At 33.8% G+C, this 16,148-nt stretch overlaps 2 protein-coding genes across 4 annotated transcripts; one reads left to right on the top strand and one right to left on the bottom strand.

Annotated features, from left to right (window-relative positions):
- Positions 1-5,633: 5,633 nt before the first annotated feature.
- LOC109164695 (uncharacterized protein At4g29660) lies at positions 5,634-7,276 on the bottom strand. Of its 3 annotated transcripts, none has more exons than XM_019313237.1 (3): positions 7,056-7,276; positions 6,202-6,364; positions 5,634-5,922 (listed from the first exon to the last, which is right to left on the bottom strand). In XM_019313237.1, exons 1-3 carry the CDS (start codon positions 7,259-7,261, stop codon positions 5,803-5,805), a joined length of 489 nt encoding a protein of 162 aa, XP_019168782.1. In that variant the 5' UTR covers positions 7,262-7,276; the 3' UTR covers positions 5,634-5,802. The 3 variants fall into 3 exon arrangements, with proteins under 3 accessions (XP_019168782.1, XP_019168781.1, XP_019168780.1); XM_019313236.1 differs by having other exon boundaries at positions 6,202-6,396; positions 7,056-7,232; XM_019313235.1 differs by lacking the exon at positions 7,056-7,276 and adding an exon at positions 6,785-6,802 and having other exon boundaries at positions 6,202-6,396.
- A 385-nt stretch (positions 7,277-7,661) lies between these two features.
- On the top strand, positions 7,662-12,554 carry LOC109165500 (endoplasmic reticulum-Golgi intermediate compartment protein 3-like). The gene is made up of 13 exons (XM_019314298.1): positions 7,662-8,123; positions 8,274-8,347; positions 8,642-8,725; positions 8,827-8,907; positions 9,231-9,311; positions 9,692-9,784; positions 10,418-10,597; positions 10,720-10,787; positions 11,088-11,139; positions 11,395-11,448; positions 11,524-11,616; positions 12,012-12,078; positions 12,245-12,554. Exons 1-13 carry the CDS (start codon positions 7,982-7,984, stop codon positions 12,334-12,336), a joined length of 1,161 nt encoding a protein of 386 aa, XP_019169843.1. The 5' UTR covers positions 7,662-7,981; the 3' UTR covers positions 12,337-12,554.
- The last annotated feature ends 3,594 nt before the right edge of the window (positions 12,555-16,148 follow it).

The following is a 16,148-nucleotide window of genomic DNA, read 5'->3' as shown; positions in this document are numbered from 1 at the left end:
ACTCCCCCCCCCCCCTAACGTTAAGTAAAGTGCTCTATTTATAGAGGGTAGCAAGTGAACAAGCTCCAAACTCATTGCGTGCTATCCACGCGTCGCAACCATCTTTGGGTGCGATGATCGAGCGGTGGTCTTGCGCTCTACATTTGACCAAATAAATCTGACAGGTCACGTGAGTATGGCGTGATGGTCTTAACATGATCGGATTGCATTTATTTAAGGTTAATAATTCGTTTAGGTTATTATTATTCTCGGTTAGCTTAGCTCGAGAAAAGTTTGTCGATAGGTGATCAAGACATTCGGCCAATCTAGAAGCTTTCCCGACCACATTTGTAGTCAGAAACTAGTGGGTTTCTCCCTAATTGCGATCGAGAAATGATACATAGAATGATTGGTGCGATTATCAAACATGATATCGGTATAACGAGGTTATATTATATTATTTTGTTCAATAATAACGAGACTGAGAGGTACATCTACTTATAATGAAACTAGGAGGTCTACTAATAACGCGACCAATAAGTAGACCTACACTATCAACGTCGGAAAATATACTCGTGAGGTTAGAAAGTACACTAGTGAGGTCAGAAAATACACTAGTGAGCTCCGTAAGGTAAGTGAGTAGCCCTATAATCTTATCAGTCTTCTTACATCAAGGATCACTGAGTTTCCATGACTTAATGTATCACAATTTTTCATAGAATTGGTGTGTGAGGCTTCGAGATTAATGGTTTTTCGTCCCAATCCCAACATAGAAACTGGGTGCCTTGCTCCAACCATGTGCCCGACTACCGGTTTCCTTGATGACGTGTAGGCCCGTTTGTCCCAAGTGTAATACACGTGTATAACAATATAAATTCTAAAAACTTGTATATTATCTTATGCCATTGCACTTTATATTAATTAACATAAAAAAAAGGTGAAACACTTTATTAATTAACCAAAACAAACTATTATCCTTTACACTTTATTAAAAGCACATACACAAAACAGTACTATAATGTTAAGGTACCTAAATGTTGTCCTTTAGGCATTAACAAAATGAACAGTCCATATCCAAGCTAAGTTAGTAGTCCCACAGGTAGAAGCAAACATGTCCTCAGATGACTGCCCATTTCCAGCAAATATGTCTCATCCACAAAATTTCCAACCCTTTCACTTGCCATGCTGACTACACATAAGTCTGATCAATTATTGATGATGATAATGAGGACCCGCAGGTACCAGATCTCATGTGTCACATGAAAGTTTCAAAGTTTTTCATGGATATATCGACACAGGTTTCTAGTTGCTTTTCCAATTAAGGATGGAATTGAATTATACGGCATAGGGTACATACACCATCCTTTCAATAATGCATGAGTACTCAAATCAAAACCCTAACTTCGCCACAAAAGTTAAGAGTAGAGATTTGATCTCGACTTATGTATTGGTCTTTCATTATTGAAGAAGTCGATGCGAGACTGAATATTGTCTCCATAGTAAGATTGTTGATCAAAGAATGAACTTATGAACTATTTACGTTTTTCCCTCTTTTGTACAAACATGCCTCACATGTATACATGCATATGCTACTGGGGGTTTCGATTATATTCTAGCCTTTGTAGCCTTGTAGGTATAGTACTCAATTGTATACGGAGGATGTACCCTTACATATAAAATTTGACTATGATCTCATAGACTTCTTGTGATAAGTGTGAATAAATGATATCCATAATTTGACATATCTAATAGCTGAGAATAAGATCGAGAGAAAATACGTCGGGACATTTTTGTAATTATTACAAATTTTAATTTATTTTTACATTTTGAAAAGTTTCATAGTGCATTCGTGAATAAGTAACAATGTACTCAAGTTAAATGTAATGCTAGCTAGTTATTATCTGTGGATGCACTATTAAACTTTTACAAGTGTACAAACGAGTTTTGTAATAATTATAAAAATATCATTGTGTTTTCTCTCTTTTTTCTTATTTTCCAGTACAGTCGTCGTTAGACCTTCCAAGTTTGACGAATGCAATTTGTGCACACTTCTTACTATGAGGCCTTGCTCTCATTTAAACTTCACACACACATACACACATATTGGTAGCGTATACATATTTCTATTACTTTTTTTAAAAAAATAAATTGAGAAGAATTAACACATGTGTCAATAGTATTAGACGATGCAATCGGAATACTTTTTTTTTATGAACACTAATAAGTAATGTTGACACTTTCTAAATAATTTCTATATGTGTATGTATATATACACACTACACACTAATTATTATTAAAAGAGTAACACGAAAGAATTGAATTTGGTGAGAAATTTGAAACATGTTCATTAGGAATTTGTAATTTTAATTTGCAAAATATTTCAATTGTTTTGGTATAATGTTTGGCATGCAAAAGCTAAGCATGGAATTGGGGTATGGTCATTTCAAGTTTGGCACCGAAAAATATGCTGCATATATAGCTCTTTTTATATTCTGTCCCCTCACCAGGCCTGTGAACCACATGTACATGCAACTCAAACCAAAACACTACTAACATGCATCACCCTATGAGTAATACTATATTTACTCTTAGAGTTAATTCCAGCAATAGTCCTCCGACTATAGTAATTTTCTAAAATTAGTTCTCGACTTTTAATTTGGACACTTTAGGTCCCTTGACTTTCAGTTTATTTTCAATTGAGGTCCTTTCGTTAGAATATGGTTCATTAGACTTTAAATGAAGGGGTAAACTCGTCCTTTCACATGCCTATGTATTATTCTTCGTATTTCTCCCTTCGTATTTCGCTGTTATACCTTGTAAACATCTAAATAATAGAGGAACGCACACACGAGTAGTCAACAAATGGGGAACGACGAGGAACATTTTAGGGTTTCGACTAAGATTATCTTCATATATATTGCGTATACAATGGAGAAATACTAAGAATAATACATAGGCAGGTGAAATGATGAGTTTACCCCTTCATTTAAAATTCAATTAACCGTATTCTGACGAAAGGACCTCAATTGGAAAGAAATTGAAAGTCAAGGAATCTAAAGTGTCCAAATTAAAAGTCAAGGACTAATTTTGGAAAATCAATATAGTCGGAGGACCATTGCTAGAATTAACTCTTTACTCTTACTTTTTTACTTCATTTTCTATTTCATTTCGATATGTCATCATTTGATTGATTTAAACAACAAAATGAACCACTATTTTTATTCATTCATTCACTTTTATTTACCCAATAAAATTTATATATGTGATGGGAATTATACTCCATGGGAGTACATATATTATTTTCCTTAATATATATATATATATATATATATATATATATATATATATATATATATATATGTTGGGGTTATGGTGCACGGGGTAAGCCCAATTACTTATAGTTCAGAATCGATAGACTAAAAGAGATAAAGACAATGCAGGCAAATTATTTTGTGGATCTGGGTCTACCTTGTAAGGTGGATCTGAGTCTAAAAATACACAATTTATATACTAAAAGTTCATAATTTATCTTTTAAAAATTCACAATTTGTGATGACCCTGTATTATATTCACAAATTCTCAAAACTTAAAAACACAATTTATATTCTAAATATTCACAATTTCAATATTAAAAATACACAATTTAAGATCAAGCCATGCATCTAAATAAGCGAATAGAACGAATATTCAGAAGCTAGGGAGGAGTGAATGCACGGAGTCTTGGGCTGCATGGTTTGTCCCCCTCCTTCACTACTAGCTATTTGGCTGCGAGAAGAATACAAAGAGTCGTCTCTCTAGCTAGGGAAACTTGACTAGCTAAAATAAACACTTCCTCTATAATTATTGTAATATAATGTTCTTATTACTAAAAAAAAATACAACTACAATAATAACCACTAATAGACACATTGGATTGACATATAGTAGTCCAACAATAATAATTTAGACTAGACACATTGGATTGACATATAGTAGTCCAACAATAATAATTTAGACTTTTATATAGCTTTTATTTAAAGGAAAGTTTGTCTTGTGACTTTAGCCAACAACATAACTAAATGAAATAACCATGAGAAGCTAGGTTAGGTAAACCAATCTATTACATCCTCCCACATGCTCTGTCCGGTCGGAGTGTGGGGGCATTTAGGGTTGGGGATTCAGCCTTTTGGGGTAAGGTAAACCAATCTATGCTGACTATAATTGATCGATTCGCCAAAATTGAGAAAATATTATAATTTTGTGTTTACTAAGTCAACTATCTAACCAGCTGGACGCTGGAGCCATGCATGGTTGGTGTTTTACATAGCTGTTTTATGATAAATTTGTTGAGAACACTTTTATGAGAAGACACCAAGTTGGTAAGATGGTTCGCATTGTCCACATCCATCTGCAATCACCTAAACTAGCACTACTACTATAGGCTACTACAACGTACTGTTTATGTCTGTAACCCCACCCCATCATCTTCTTCATTCCTCCATATATCCCTCTTCTTCTAACCCTAATATCATCTCTCTCCCTCTCTCCCTCTCTCTCTCTCTCTATATTGAAGTCTCATCACTTGATTAGCATAGTAGCTTAATTGCCAAGAATAATACTTGCATTGTAGTATTATTGAAGAACAATTTGGTAGCTGTAACGAGGTGATCGAGAATGGCGGGTGGCGGCACGGGGAGAACTCCGAAGGGGCATTTCGTGGTGTACGTGGGAGAAGAGCTGAGGAGATATGTGCTCCCAACCTCATACTTGAACAACCCTTTTTTCCAGAAACTGTTAGAGGAAGCTGCTGAAGAGTATGGCTTCTGCAGCCATAAAGGCATCGTCTTGCCCTGCCATAAATCTACCTTTCACAGGATGCTCATTCGTTTGCACCGTACTATCTAACTTAGTAACTATTTTTTTTTTTTTGAAAGTATGTAACTTAGTAACTATATTCATTCACTACTTCAACATTATATATATATATATATATATATATATATATATATATATATATATATATATATATATATGTGTGTGTATGTACATACGCACATACAATAATTATATATGTAACTTTTCTATTCGTGAAGTATATATGGATAAGATGCCGTAAATCTTTTCCAGCTTCATTAAAAATTTCGAATTCAAGTCCAAGATTAATTTATGTCTCAACGGTTAAAAAAAATTATGTAGCTTTTCCTGTTTGGACTTGTCAAGAATTTCGAATAAATGTAGAGTGTATTATGGAGAAAATACATACAAATCATCCGTGATTCAATCTTTTCTCCATTTATAGAGTTGTATAACTCATCATTTATTTAGACTGTTACAATGTATTAATGCCTGATGAGATTTGACCAATTTATGGATCGCCACAATTTAATTTGACTTAAAGACATACCTTTGTATGCACAAGGGCAGGGCAATTTAATTGTATTACTTTTGGTTCAAATTGAAATATATGTTTCATTTTAACCAAGTTGGATCATTATATAGAGAATAAATCTGAATTATTGTCGGAAAAATCTTAGCTAAATTATTAAAATAGTTGATTTGGTAAACATAAGTTTCCAAGTAAGACTTCCAAAGGAAGTGTCTATTGACTTTCTAGTTTGAGTAGCTAGAGCTGGGCTCGATCAGCTCGAATATATACATACATATAATGTAACGCATGACAAAAAAAAGTGTTTCTCTTAAAAACCACAAAGTCTATGCTCCAAAGCTGTGTAGTTGTGGAGCTTATTATCTATATAATATAAATATTGTCATTCAGAGCAACAGCAAACATGAGAAGGTGTAACATATACACAAAACAAAGCTAAAAAACTAACTAACAACGGTTCAGAGCTCAAATTTTCCAGTTGGAGGAACATCACCTCTCATCACTCTCCAAGGGCCACCATAAAACATCGGTTTCATAAAAGGTACCATTTCACCGGGATGATCCTCCCAATACTTCTCCTGATCATCGGGGGAAAAAAATAAAGGCTCAACATACACAGAAACATTAATTCACAAGCAATGCAGATCTGACAGAGTTCGAGGAACTGTTTATTGAGCAAATATTTTTGAAATTCTCATCTTCAACATTACTATAAACATATTTTCACTCCTTGAATCCTTTCCTGTTTCGGATGAGCAAAAGACAGAATATTTATAATTTCCTTCAACCCTATAACTACAAGGGCAAACCTAGGAACACAGAAAATGCAGATTGTGACAAGCGGATATAAAATGTACCTTATAGAGTTGCTCAGTGATGGCTGCGCCAATGACCCCGGTATAAAATGCACAGATGTAGATTGTGACAAGCGGAGTAAATGATCTTGGTCTCCTGTATGGCTCAACCATGTCCCAAAGAATCGTCCTTTCCCATTTTGTGTACAAATACTCTGAATATTTTCTAAACATATAGGATACCATTTTCAAGCCGAGCTACAAGAGGAAATATGCATTCAATTCGAGAACAAATATCTTCCAGATATGCAGGAACTAGAGACCCTACTTCTATAGAAAGGTCACAACGCAATGTAGAAAAGCTTCACATAAAACCCGTCGAGAAATGCAATATCAAACAACATTTCTCAATTGTAAAATATAGGATACCATTTTCAAGCCGAGCCACAAGAGGAAATATGCATTCAATTCGAGAACAATTATATTCCAGATATGCAGGAACTAACTAAAGACCCTACTTCTATAGAAAAGTCACAATGCAATGTAGAAAAGCTTCACATAAAACCTGTTGAGAAATGCAATAGCTAACAACATTTCTCAATTGTAAAATATATATATCAATGGGAATAAAAATATTTCCAAATACTGTGACTAAATATCCAAGTAACTCAAAAATATGCATTAAGAATGAACCAATAAATATAGTAACTAGGTTTACAAGCTGCCAGATTTAAACAAAAATTTCAAGTAATGCCATATCTTGTGAGCTAGCACCTGGTTTTCGTCAAGTAATAAGCTTTCTGAAACAATAATCAGAGATAGGATTAAGGATTCATAAATTGTATAACATTTTATGATCCATATGACTTTTTATCTTGCTAGATTCTCCATAGCAGCGGTGGAAATGAAAGAAATACCGTGGAGTACTAGCTTGTTCGTCGCAGGGGTGGGCGGGCCGCGACGGCAGCGGCGTAGGCTTGTAGCTTCTTCGTCGGATTCGCGTCGGCAACGGCGGCGGCGACAGAAGTGGCGTCGGCGGCTTGTAGCTTCTTCGCCGGATTCGCGTCGGATACTCGGAGTCGCAACAGACGCAGAAATTGAATAGGGAAATTAATTTGGGCATTCTAGATTTGTGGGCCGATCATATGCAAGCCCATAAGCCCAATTCAGAAGATGGTTCTAGAAGTTCAATTATTGAATTATCGATAGTTACGCCATGGATCCGGCTCCACTTGCAAGGTGAACTGAGATCAAAATACACATTTATATTGTGAACATTTAGTATTATAAAATTATAAACATTAAGTATGTAAATTATGAACATTGACTTTGTAATTGTGAATATTTAATATATATAAAAATAGTAAACATTTAGATAGACACAGGTCTATAGAATAATTTGCCTTAAATTATAGATAAAGAAAGTAGCCTAGGAAATACCGACTTACCTAATTTATTTATTTATTTCTCTCTAACAAATAAAATAAAAATCCAAAAAGAAAAAGAAAAGAACAGAAAAATCCGGCGCTGACTGTTGAAGTTAAGGGTAAATACCAAATCGATAGATTCATTTGACCGCTGACGCACCGGTGGCTACTGGCTCGACGCCGATTCTGCCTCGGTCACGTTGACGAACCCGACCCGATTTCATCCCATACATATATTCCCAACCCGACACCGCACCAAATTCCGTACTCTCGCTTCCTCCGCTGTCGTTCGCCGTGCCGTCGTCTACCTTTTGCAGAAGCCGGCGAGCCACGTCCGGGGCGGTAAAGAGAAGAGATTTCTGATATTTATGCGTATGTGATACAGAAGAGAGGTCTAGGTCTGGGTAGTTGCAGGAATGGATAAAGTATTCAATAAGCTCAGGAACTTGGATGCTTACCCGAAAATCAATGAGGATTTCTACAACCGTACCCTCTCCGGCGGTGTTATCACCCTCGTCTCCTCCATCGCCATGCTCCTGCTTTTCTTCTCCGAGTTCAGTATGTTTCGTTCTTCTCCCAGCTCTATTTACCCATTGCTATATTTCTGATCAGTGAAACATTGCTGCTAGAAGCATTTTGATCGTTATTTTTGGTTAATTTTATGGAATATTTGGTTTTTGATTGGGAGGTTGTTGAATTGAATTGCAGGACTGTATCTCCATACTGTTACTGAGACTAGGCTTATTGTAGACACTTCAAGAGGAGAAAAATTGCATATCAATGTAAAGTTCCTTTCTTTATGCAGTATTGAAATTGAAATGCTTTCACCATATACTTTTTGTTGTTCCTCTGATCTGGTTAAACCGAGCTTGTATTTGTGAGGCACTATTGGGTGAAAAGTTCAATACTTCATTATTTCTATGAAATTCAGGGTGTGTGAATTGTGATGTTTTTGCCTAACATAAGTCTCCAACAATCCTGACCATGTTTTTTACTTGTACTTGCAACAATAAGTTTGGTTCTGATCTATCTTTATCTTTGAAGATTTATATTACTATTTCTACTTGTTTGTGCAGTTTGATGTCACCTTTCCGGCCATCAGGTGTTCGTTACTTAGTGTAGATGCCATGGATATTAGTGGAGAGCAACATCTTGACATAGTATGTGGTGTAAAATGTTCTTTTTTTATGATCTTTTGATTCTTTCTTTTCTTGTCTGCCATTGCTCTTATGCTCATAGTTCTCTTCATGATGACTAACAGAGACATGATATATTCATGAAAAGAATTAATTCTCATGGTAATGTTATTGAAGTCAGACAAGAAGGAATTGGTGCACCTAAGGTAATGCGCTGGATATGCTCTCATTTTTCCGTTTCAAATGGAGGTCTGTTAAACATTGGAATGATCTAAGTTGAAGTAATGGCAAACAAGTGAAATTGGGATTTAAGTGATCCACATTATTTCTATATCACCATCTACATTTATCTCAAGATGTTGTGAGCTAAAGCTTGATGGATGTCTTGGCAACTTTTTCTAAACTTGAATTTCCACTTCTACTTTCTAATAGCCATTTGGTGCAGACTACTTGGTAGAGTGAAGTTCCTACATTTCTCTCTTCATTTCATCATTTCATCATTTCATGGTTTCATTATAATTAAATGCAGGTTGAGAAGCCTTTACAGAAGCATGGTGGCAGACTGGAGCATAATGAGACATACTGTGGTACATGCTTTGGAGCAGAAATGGTACAATTTTTATCATACTGCTAGCTTGTATATTCTTGTTTCATTGCTCTGGCAAAGAAATTGCTCTTAGTTTATCTACAGGGACTAGTAATTAAAGGTTGATTTCAAAATATTTGACAATTGAAAAATTTGTCAAGGTGATAAATTCTCTAACCGGTGGGAATAGATGGAAAGTCTTCCTTATTGTGACATCTACTGTTCATCATCATTAGTTATTTTGTTTTGATTTAAGAGTGGGAAGACAATAAGTGTGGATTATTCATGCTGTGCATCAAGTAGTAACCTTGACGCATGAAGGAGGGTAATTCGTGTATTCTACGCATGATTTTTTTCTTAAGGTATCACTCTTTATCAACGGTCAACCTGTATTCTTTTTGCAGTCAGATGATGATTGTTGTAATTCGTGTGAAGAAGTTCGTGAAGCATACAGAAAAAGAGGCTGGGCGATCACAAACCCAGAATTAATAGATCAGGTTGGATTTGATTGTGCAAAGGCTTTCCCATTAGCTCAATATATTGATCCTCTAGAATGCCATGGCTAACTTAGCCACATGTTACTGTTTTTTTTTTTTTTTAATCTACATTAGCAATTGAAGAAAAAAAAAAAAAAACTTATGTAGTAATAGTAAGGTTTAACTAATGAAGAAAATAAATATTTTTCTGTGCTAATCAATTAATTTCACCCCTCACCGCTCGAAGAGTGGAACCCCCACCAAAAAGTAGAAGAAGAAGAAGAAGAAAAGAAAATTACTTCCATTTATGACTTAAAACAATTTATACTAGATTATCTGAATTAATTATAGACTTATAGTACAAAAAGTAAGATTGCTGATTGATGAATGTTTTGTTTTTCTTTAATTAATGGTTTCCTTTGATTAATTTGTTTTATACTGTATAAGCGTAAAGCGTTGTCCTTATAATTTTATTTATTGTGCCTCTGTGAAGAGTAAGTTTTTGAAATATTTACGAAGTAATGCTAGTCTAATTAGTAGTCATCTTGACAAGAGAAGCATTTGAATATGTTGGGTTGTCTTTTTTCTTCTTCTCTGTTGCGCTTTTTGTATATTCAAATGTTCATTGGGTTATTTATTTGATAAAACTTGTAGTGTAAAAGGGAAGGCTTCATCCAAAAGATTAAAGATGAAGAAGGCGAAGGGTGCAACATCCATGGATCTCTAGAGGTCAATAAGGTTGCTGGAAATTTTCATTTTTCTCCTGGCAAAGGTTTTCATCACTCAGTTGTTCATTTGAGTGATTTGCTGGCGTTTCAGATGGATACTTATAATGTAAGATTCCCTGATTTTGTGATTCTTTAGCTTTTTGATCCACTTTTTGTTACATTCCTTTGTAAATTTTATTTTTTGGGACCAAAAAGACAAGTATTTTGACTTCATTTTATGTTGTGCAGATAAGCCATACGATAAACAAGTTATCTTTTGGAGCTTCTATTCCTGGAGTTGTAAATCCTCTTGATAAGTAAATACTCTTTGCACTCTAGAAATTTATTTTTTTCATAATATCTTCTGGATTATATATATTTTTTCTCAGTTGGCTTGATCTTAAAACATGTGTATAGTCGTGATCAGAATTACCAAACTAGTGTTTCACGATTTACTCCAGACCATTTCCATATCTTTTTCTAGAATGCTCTTATTCTCGTGTATTTTAGTTTATCTAAAAACCCTCCACTTCCAAGGGAAGGTGGAAAGAGAAGGATTCTGTTTCCATGATACATCCATTCACGTTATTGCATCTCATACTCTCTTCAATCTTTAGGGTTCATTGGGTGCAAGAAACACCAAACGGAATGTATCAATATTTTCTTAAGGTCAGTATTCTCATGCAAAATCCATCGACTTTTTCCTCTTTCCGTGTATGTGTGGAAGCCATACTTTATGTAGGGCAATCTTCCAGTTGAAATGCTTGTTTTTCAGCCCAATGCCCTTTTGGACTATGGACTATCCTGCTTCTTATTTTGCTGTATTCCTTGCGCTATTGTAACTGTGATTACTTTTTACCTCAAAACGATTATGTTCGTTCTTCTAGTAATTCACACACAAAAATATTTCTGATGGCTTTACAGGTGGTTCCTACAATATACACAAATATCAGAGGCCACAAAATAAACTCAAATCAGGTATCTTTGATACTCTTGATAATTTGAATCGTATTGCATTTTTTCTTTTTTTGAGAAGGCATTGTTGTTTTACAGTTCTCAGTGACTGAGCATTATAAGAGTACCGAACCTGGTCACTTTAATTTAAATCCGGGAGTTTTCTTCTTCTATGATCTTTCTCCTATCAAGGTGAGATCTTCTTTCCTTCCCATATAAGTACTCGTTAATTGGGTTTACAAACGTTTTTTCTGCCAAATATAAACATAGTACATCCGTTTCTTTTATGACTCCCATCAAGGTGTGAGCTATTCTTCCCTTACCCATATATATAAGTTTAAAGTGCATCAACATTCAGCAGGGTTACAAAAGTTTTCGATTCCAAATAACTTGTCTGGAGTTCTGTGAATTTCGGTTTTCATTTGGTGTTATAACATGCATGCAGAATATAGACATGCAAACGACGTGATGCATGGCATAAGCTGCTCTTATCTATCATTTCAAACCATGAAGTCTCGCTAGTAATTATATTCTGTGTTCAACAATAAAGCTATCGTATACATCAAATTCGGTTTCAACTGCTGCAGGTGACCTTTACGGAGGAGCACATTCCATTCCTTCATTTCCTCACAAGCGTTTGTGCAATAATCGGCGGTAATCTCAATATCTGATTAATATTTGCGACTGTAGAAGGGTTTATATATATAGTAAACATGTCTCGAAGAACTTAATTGCTTTCCAGAAACGAAGGCTCTAAAGCCATTACATACCTTGAGAATACAACCTCGTAGGATGAAACTGGTCCTTTTTCTCGATGCAGGTATCTTCACAATTGCGGGGCTAGTTGATTCATTTGTTTACCATGGCCAAAAAGCGATAAAGAAGAAGATTGAGCTTGGAAAATTCACCTGAGGGAGCATTCCAGCCTGCTTCATCATGTGCATCCTCTATTGAGGAAGGAGTTTTTACACTCTAGATTTACAGCTTCTGTAACCAGTTTTAGCCAATCATCATTCCGGTTTGATACTAAACCAGATTTTGCTATCTCTAATCCTAGTCATCTGTCATCTACTATTGTTTTGATGTTGGAATCTGTTTAAATGATATGCCATAGTTCTTTGATAACTCTATCTCATGTCCCAACTCCCATCTGTAATTCTAGCAAACGTCTTGTTAAAATGCATGCATGGTTTGTGACTCTGCGCGCGCGTATATGTGACTTTTACGGTGGTGATCAGTATTAATGCCAATGTCAATAGTACTTAGTAAAATAATTTATGGTATATTTATTTGTATCAGATCGGGTATTATTGACACTATTGAAGTACTTATAATATAGGGCACAACTACAATTAGAGGGCACAACTACAATTAGGTATCATTGGCAATGTTGCAAAAAATGCGCTTAGGGGTCGACTAAATGGTGCCTAGGCGTTAGGCGGTGGCCGGCCACTTAAAATTTTCGGTGGAATAGGCATTCTAGGCGGGGTTGGCTGCTTAGGCGCCGACTATGTCACGGCGGACTAGACGGTTGTCTAGGCGGCTTAGGCGGGCATTTAGGCTGTCAGTTATTTATTTTTTTAAATAGGTTATTTCATTCAAACCGATTGTTTAAATCGTTTGCAAACTCAAAAAATGTGATAAAAAAAATTCAAAATTAGGTACTCTAATATTAATATATATTGTGAGTTGTGATTTTGTGTTGTGTTTTGATTCTTTAAATCTTTATACAATTTACAATTTATAGATTTTTTAAAGTTAATATTTAATATTATAGTACTAACTATTAAACTATTAAATAGTTTATAATTACTAAGTCTTAAATAATTTTCTTTTTAAATCTTTTAAATGAAAAAAAAAAAAAAAAAAAAAAAACTCGGAGGCACTCGAGAAACGTCTAGGAATTTTTGTAACCTTGATTATTGGCATTGGCACCAATCTATACCATAGAGAATCATATATTGTATCATATCCGGTGTATAATTGATCAGGTAAGCTAATCTCACTAAACAAGCTCTTAATTCCATTCTCAAGACCTTTGAATGTTGCTAGACAAATCATTAATCGAGGATAATTTCTGCATGTGTAGCTTACAAATTGTATAGTAAAGATAAACTGCACTAGAAAGATCTTATATAACATGCTCGATTAAAAAAATGTTGATAAGAATCAAATTTATGATTTTTAGTACGAAAATCACGTACCCACTTATCAACCCCTTGGGGGCATATCAAGTCAAATTTTGATCACTGCAAAATTTTCAAAGGCGTGTGCCCTGACTGAAGAATTGATCTTCCACTCTTAGATTGTGGAATAATATAATGGAGGTGTTATATATATGCAAGTTGGTACAATATACAGCAATATAATAATCATTGATGATGACTCTGATCTTCAAACATTCAAAACCATGCTTGCATGCATGGGACCTAAGTACACTGTCCCTTAGTTTTCATATCTTAATTTTCCCAATAAAACATAATAACACTCTATCGTCTTAACTACTCAATACGGCAGCCATCATGCAATGCCAGCCAATTTGGAACAAAATCCAATTCCAAATTACACCTTCATTCACATTTCAATCCTCAAAGAATCCAACGTTTAACACACACCATCTCGTAGAAGCAACCTTAATCCAGTTGATCAAATAATTGACTTGATAACAGTTTCAAATTCGACGACTATATGCAGGTCTTATTATCTGTTGATCTTCTCATTTTAAACCGATCAGTTATGGACTATTTTGATTGATTTACCTTCTTGTGGTTCTTGAGCACATATTCATGTAACCAATTTGACAAGTTCTATTAGGTTCTACATCATGTTCATTGGCCATGCATGATGCATGGCGGTTTGGGGGTTTAGGAAAGCTCCAAAATCAAAAAAAAATGCAGGCAAGAGTGATGTGGAAATTTTACACTTGGGGACAAAAGAGAAAACTGGATGATATGATACACAAAATTGACTAATATGAAACTGATATTATGCCAATGGAGAAAAAAATAAACATATTGAAAAATAATGCAAAGAGAATATTTATGCATTATATATATATATATATATATATATATATATATATATATATATATATGCTTTTCAAATGACCTCATTTTCGTTATTTTTGTTATTTTCTTTGCATTATTGCCTTCATCACTCATGCATTATATTACATTATTATATGTACCGTACCTAATATACTAATTCTCCTAATTATAAGTAATGCTCGAACTGAGATAGACTTTTCATTACAAAAATTATGTTTCACCTACTTGACCACCCTTTCTATAAGGTTGAACTCATTATAGTTCGTTGGAATTTAAATATAGAAAAATATTGCATTTTTTTAATTTTACTTTATAATATTCATCTCATACATGACAATATTGAATTGATTCTTTTTATATTTTATTAATATAATATGGGGTTCACATGTAATCAATAAATATAAAGATATTTTATTGTCATGATACACAATATAGGAGCTAAAATCCGTAAGACAAAATAGAAATTTTCCTTGGTATATATACAACTCAATTCTATCTTTGCTTGGACCAATTAACGAACGTGTATTACATCACAATTTGATTGGTAGATAATATTGACATTTCGGGCATCCAATGCCAAACTTAATTTTGTCATACACTGTGCTTAATTGATATTCCCTATAACAATTGATGGAGAAAATAGATTTTTCTATAAATAAAAGATATATGAATGGTACAAGGTGTTTGCATGTAATGAAAGAAAAATCAGGACACATCATTTAACATAGAAATCAAAACGATAAAAATTACAGGCATTTTAAAACTAAGTCAAACCAAAATTACTTCTTCAATATGTATGCTGTAAGTACATGTCAGTCATGACCATGGAGTGAAAGAGTAAGAAAAGTGCGTAGAAGAAAGATTAATTTAGGACTGAATGAGCCTCAGCTCCTGTGGTCTATTGATCCCTGTGCTATATACAGTAATTTATTGACTATTGCAACTTCCCGTAGCTATCCTTACTTTCTTAATTGGTCTATTTTTTTTCTTTGACTAATATTATTTATTTATTTATAATAATGGAATATTATTCCATCAATAATAATAATAATAATAATAATAATAATAATAATAATTTGAAAAAAATTGAAACTTGAATTTCTTTTTAAAAGTATTTCTTATTTGAAAATATAATTTATTACTTTAAAAAAAAAACACAATAATTTATTGCTCATTAATTATTGAGAAAATGACTTTAAAAAAAATAAAAATTTAATGACGATGGTGTAGATCTTATACCTTACTTATTCAACATATCAATTTAAGTCGTAAATTCTTTGCACATGTTATGAATTTTGCCTTAGGATTTTTCAACAAAACTTTGATGCTAAGGGACCAAATCCACTCTAATATTGTACATAGATGTATACACACACACACAGATATATATATATATATATATATATATATATATATATATATATATATATATATATATATATATATATATATATATATATATATATTTATAGAAAAATTCATCTTCTTGTAATTAACCTTAATGCTTACGACTCAAATAAATATAGCTAATAAACAACTCAGATTCAAACAAATTATGTAACCAACTCAATTGGAGTTGCCCCAAAATGTGTGCATATACTACTCTATGATATATATTCAATGAAAAAATATAATTAATTATAACCTTCCAAATAATTATGCATGCATGTTTTACGT

This window comes from Ipomoea nil, unplaced genomic scaffold, assembly GCF_001879475.1.
Source record: "Ipomoea nil cultivar Tokyo-kokei standard unplaced genomic scaffold, Asagao_1.1 scaffold3069, whole genome shotgun sequence".
NCBI classification, from domain to species: Eukaryota; Viridiplantae; Streptophyta; class Magnoliopsida; order Solanales; family Convolvulaceae; genus Ipomoea; species Ipomoea nil.
This window is presented reverse-complemented; position numbering and strand designations above follow the sequence as displayed.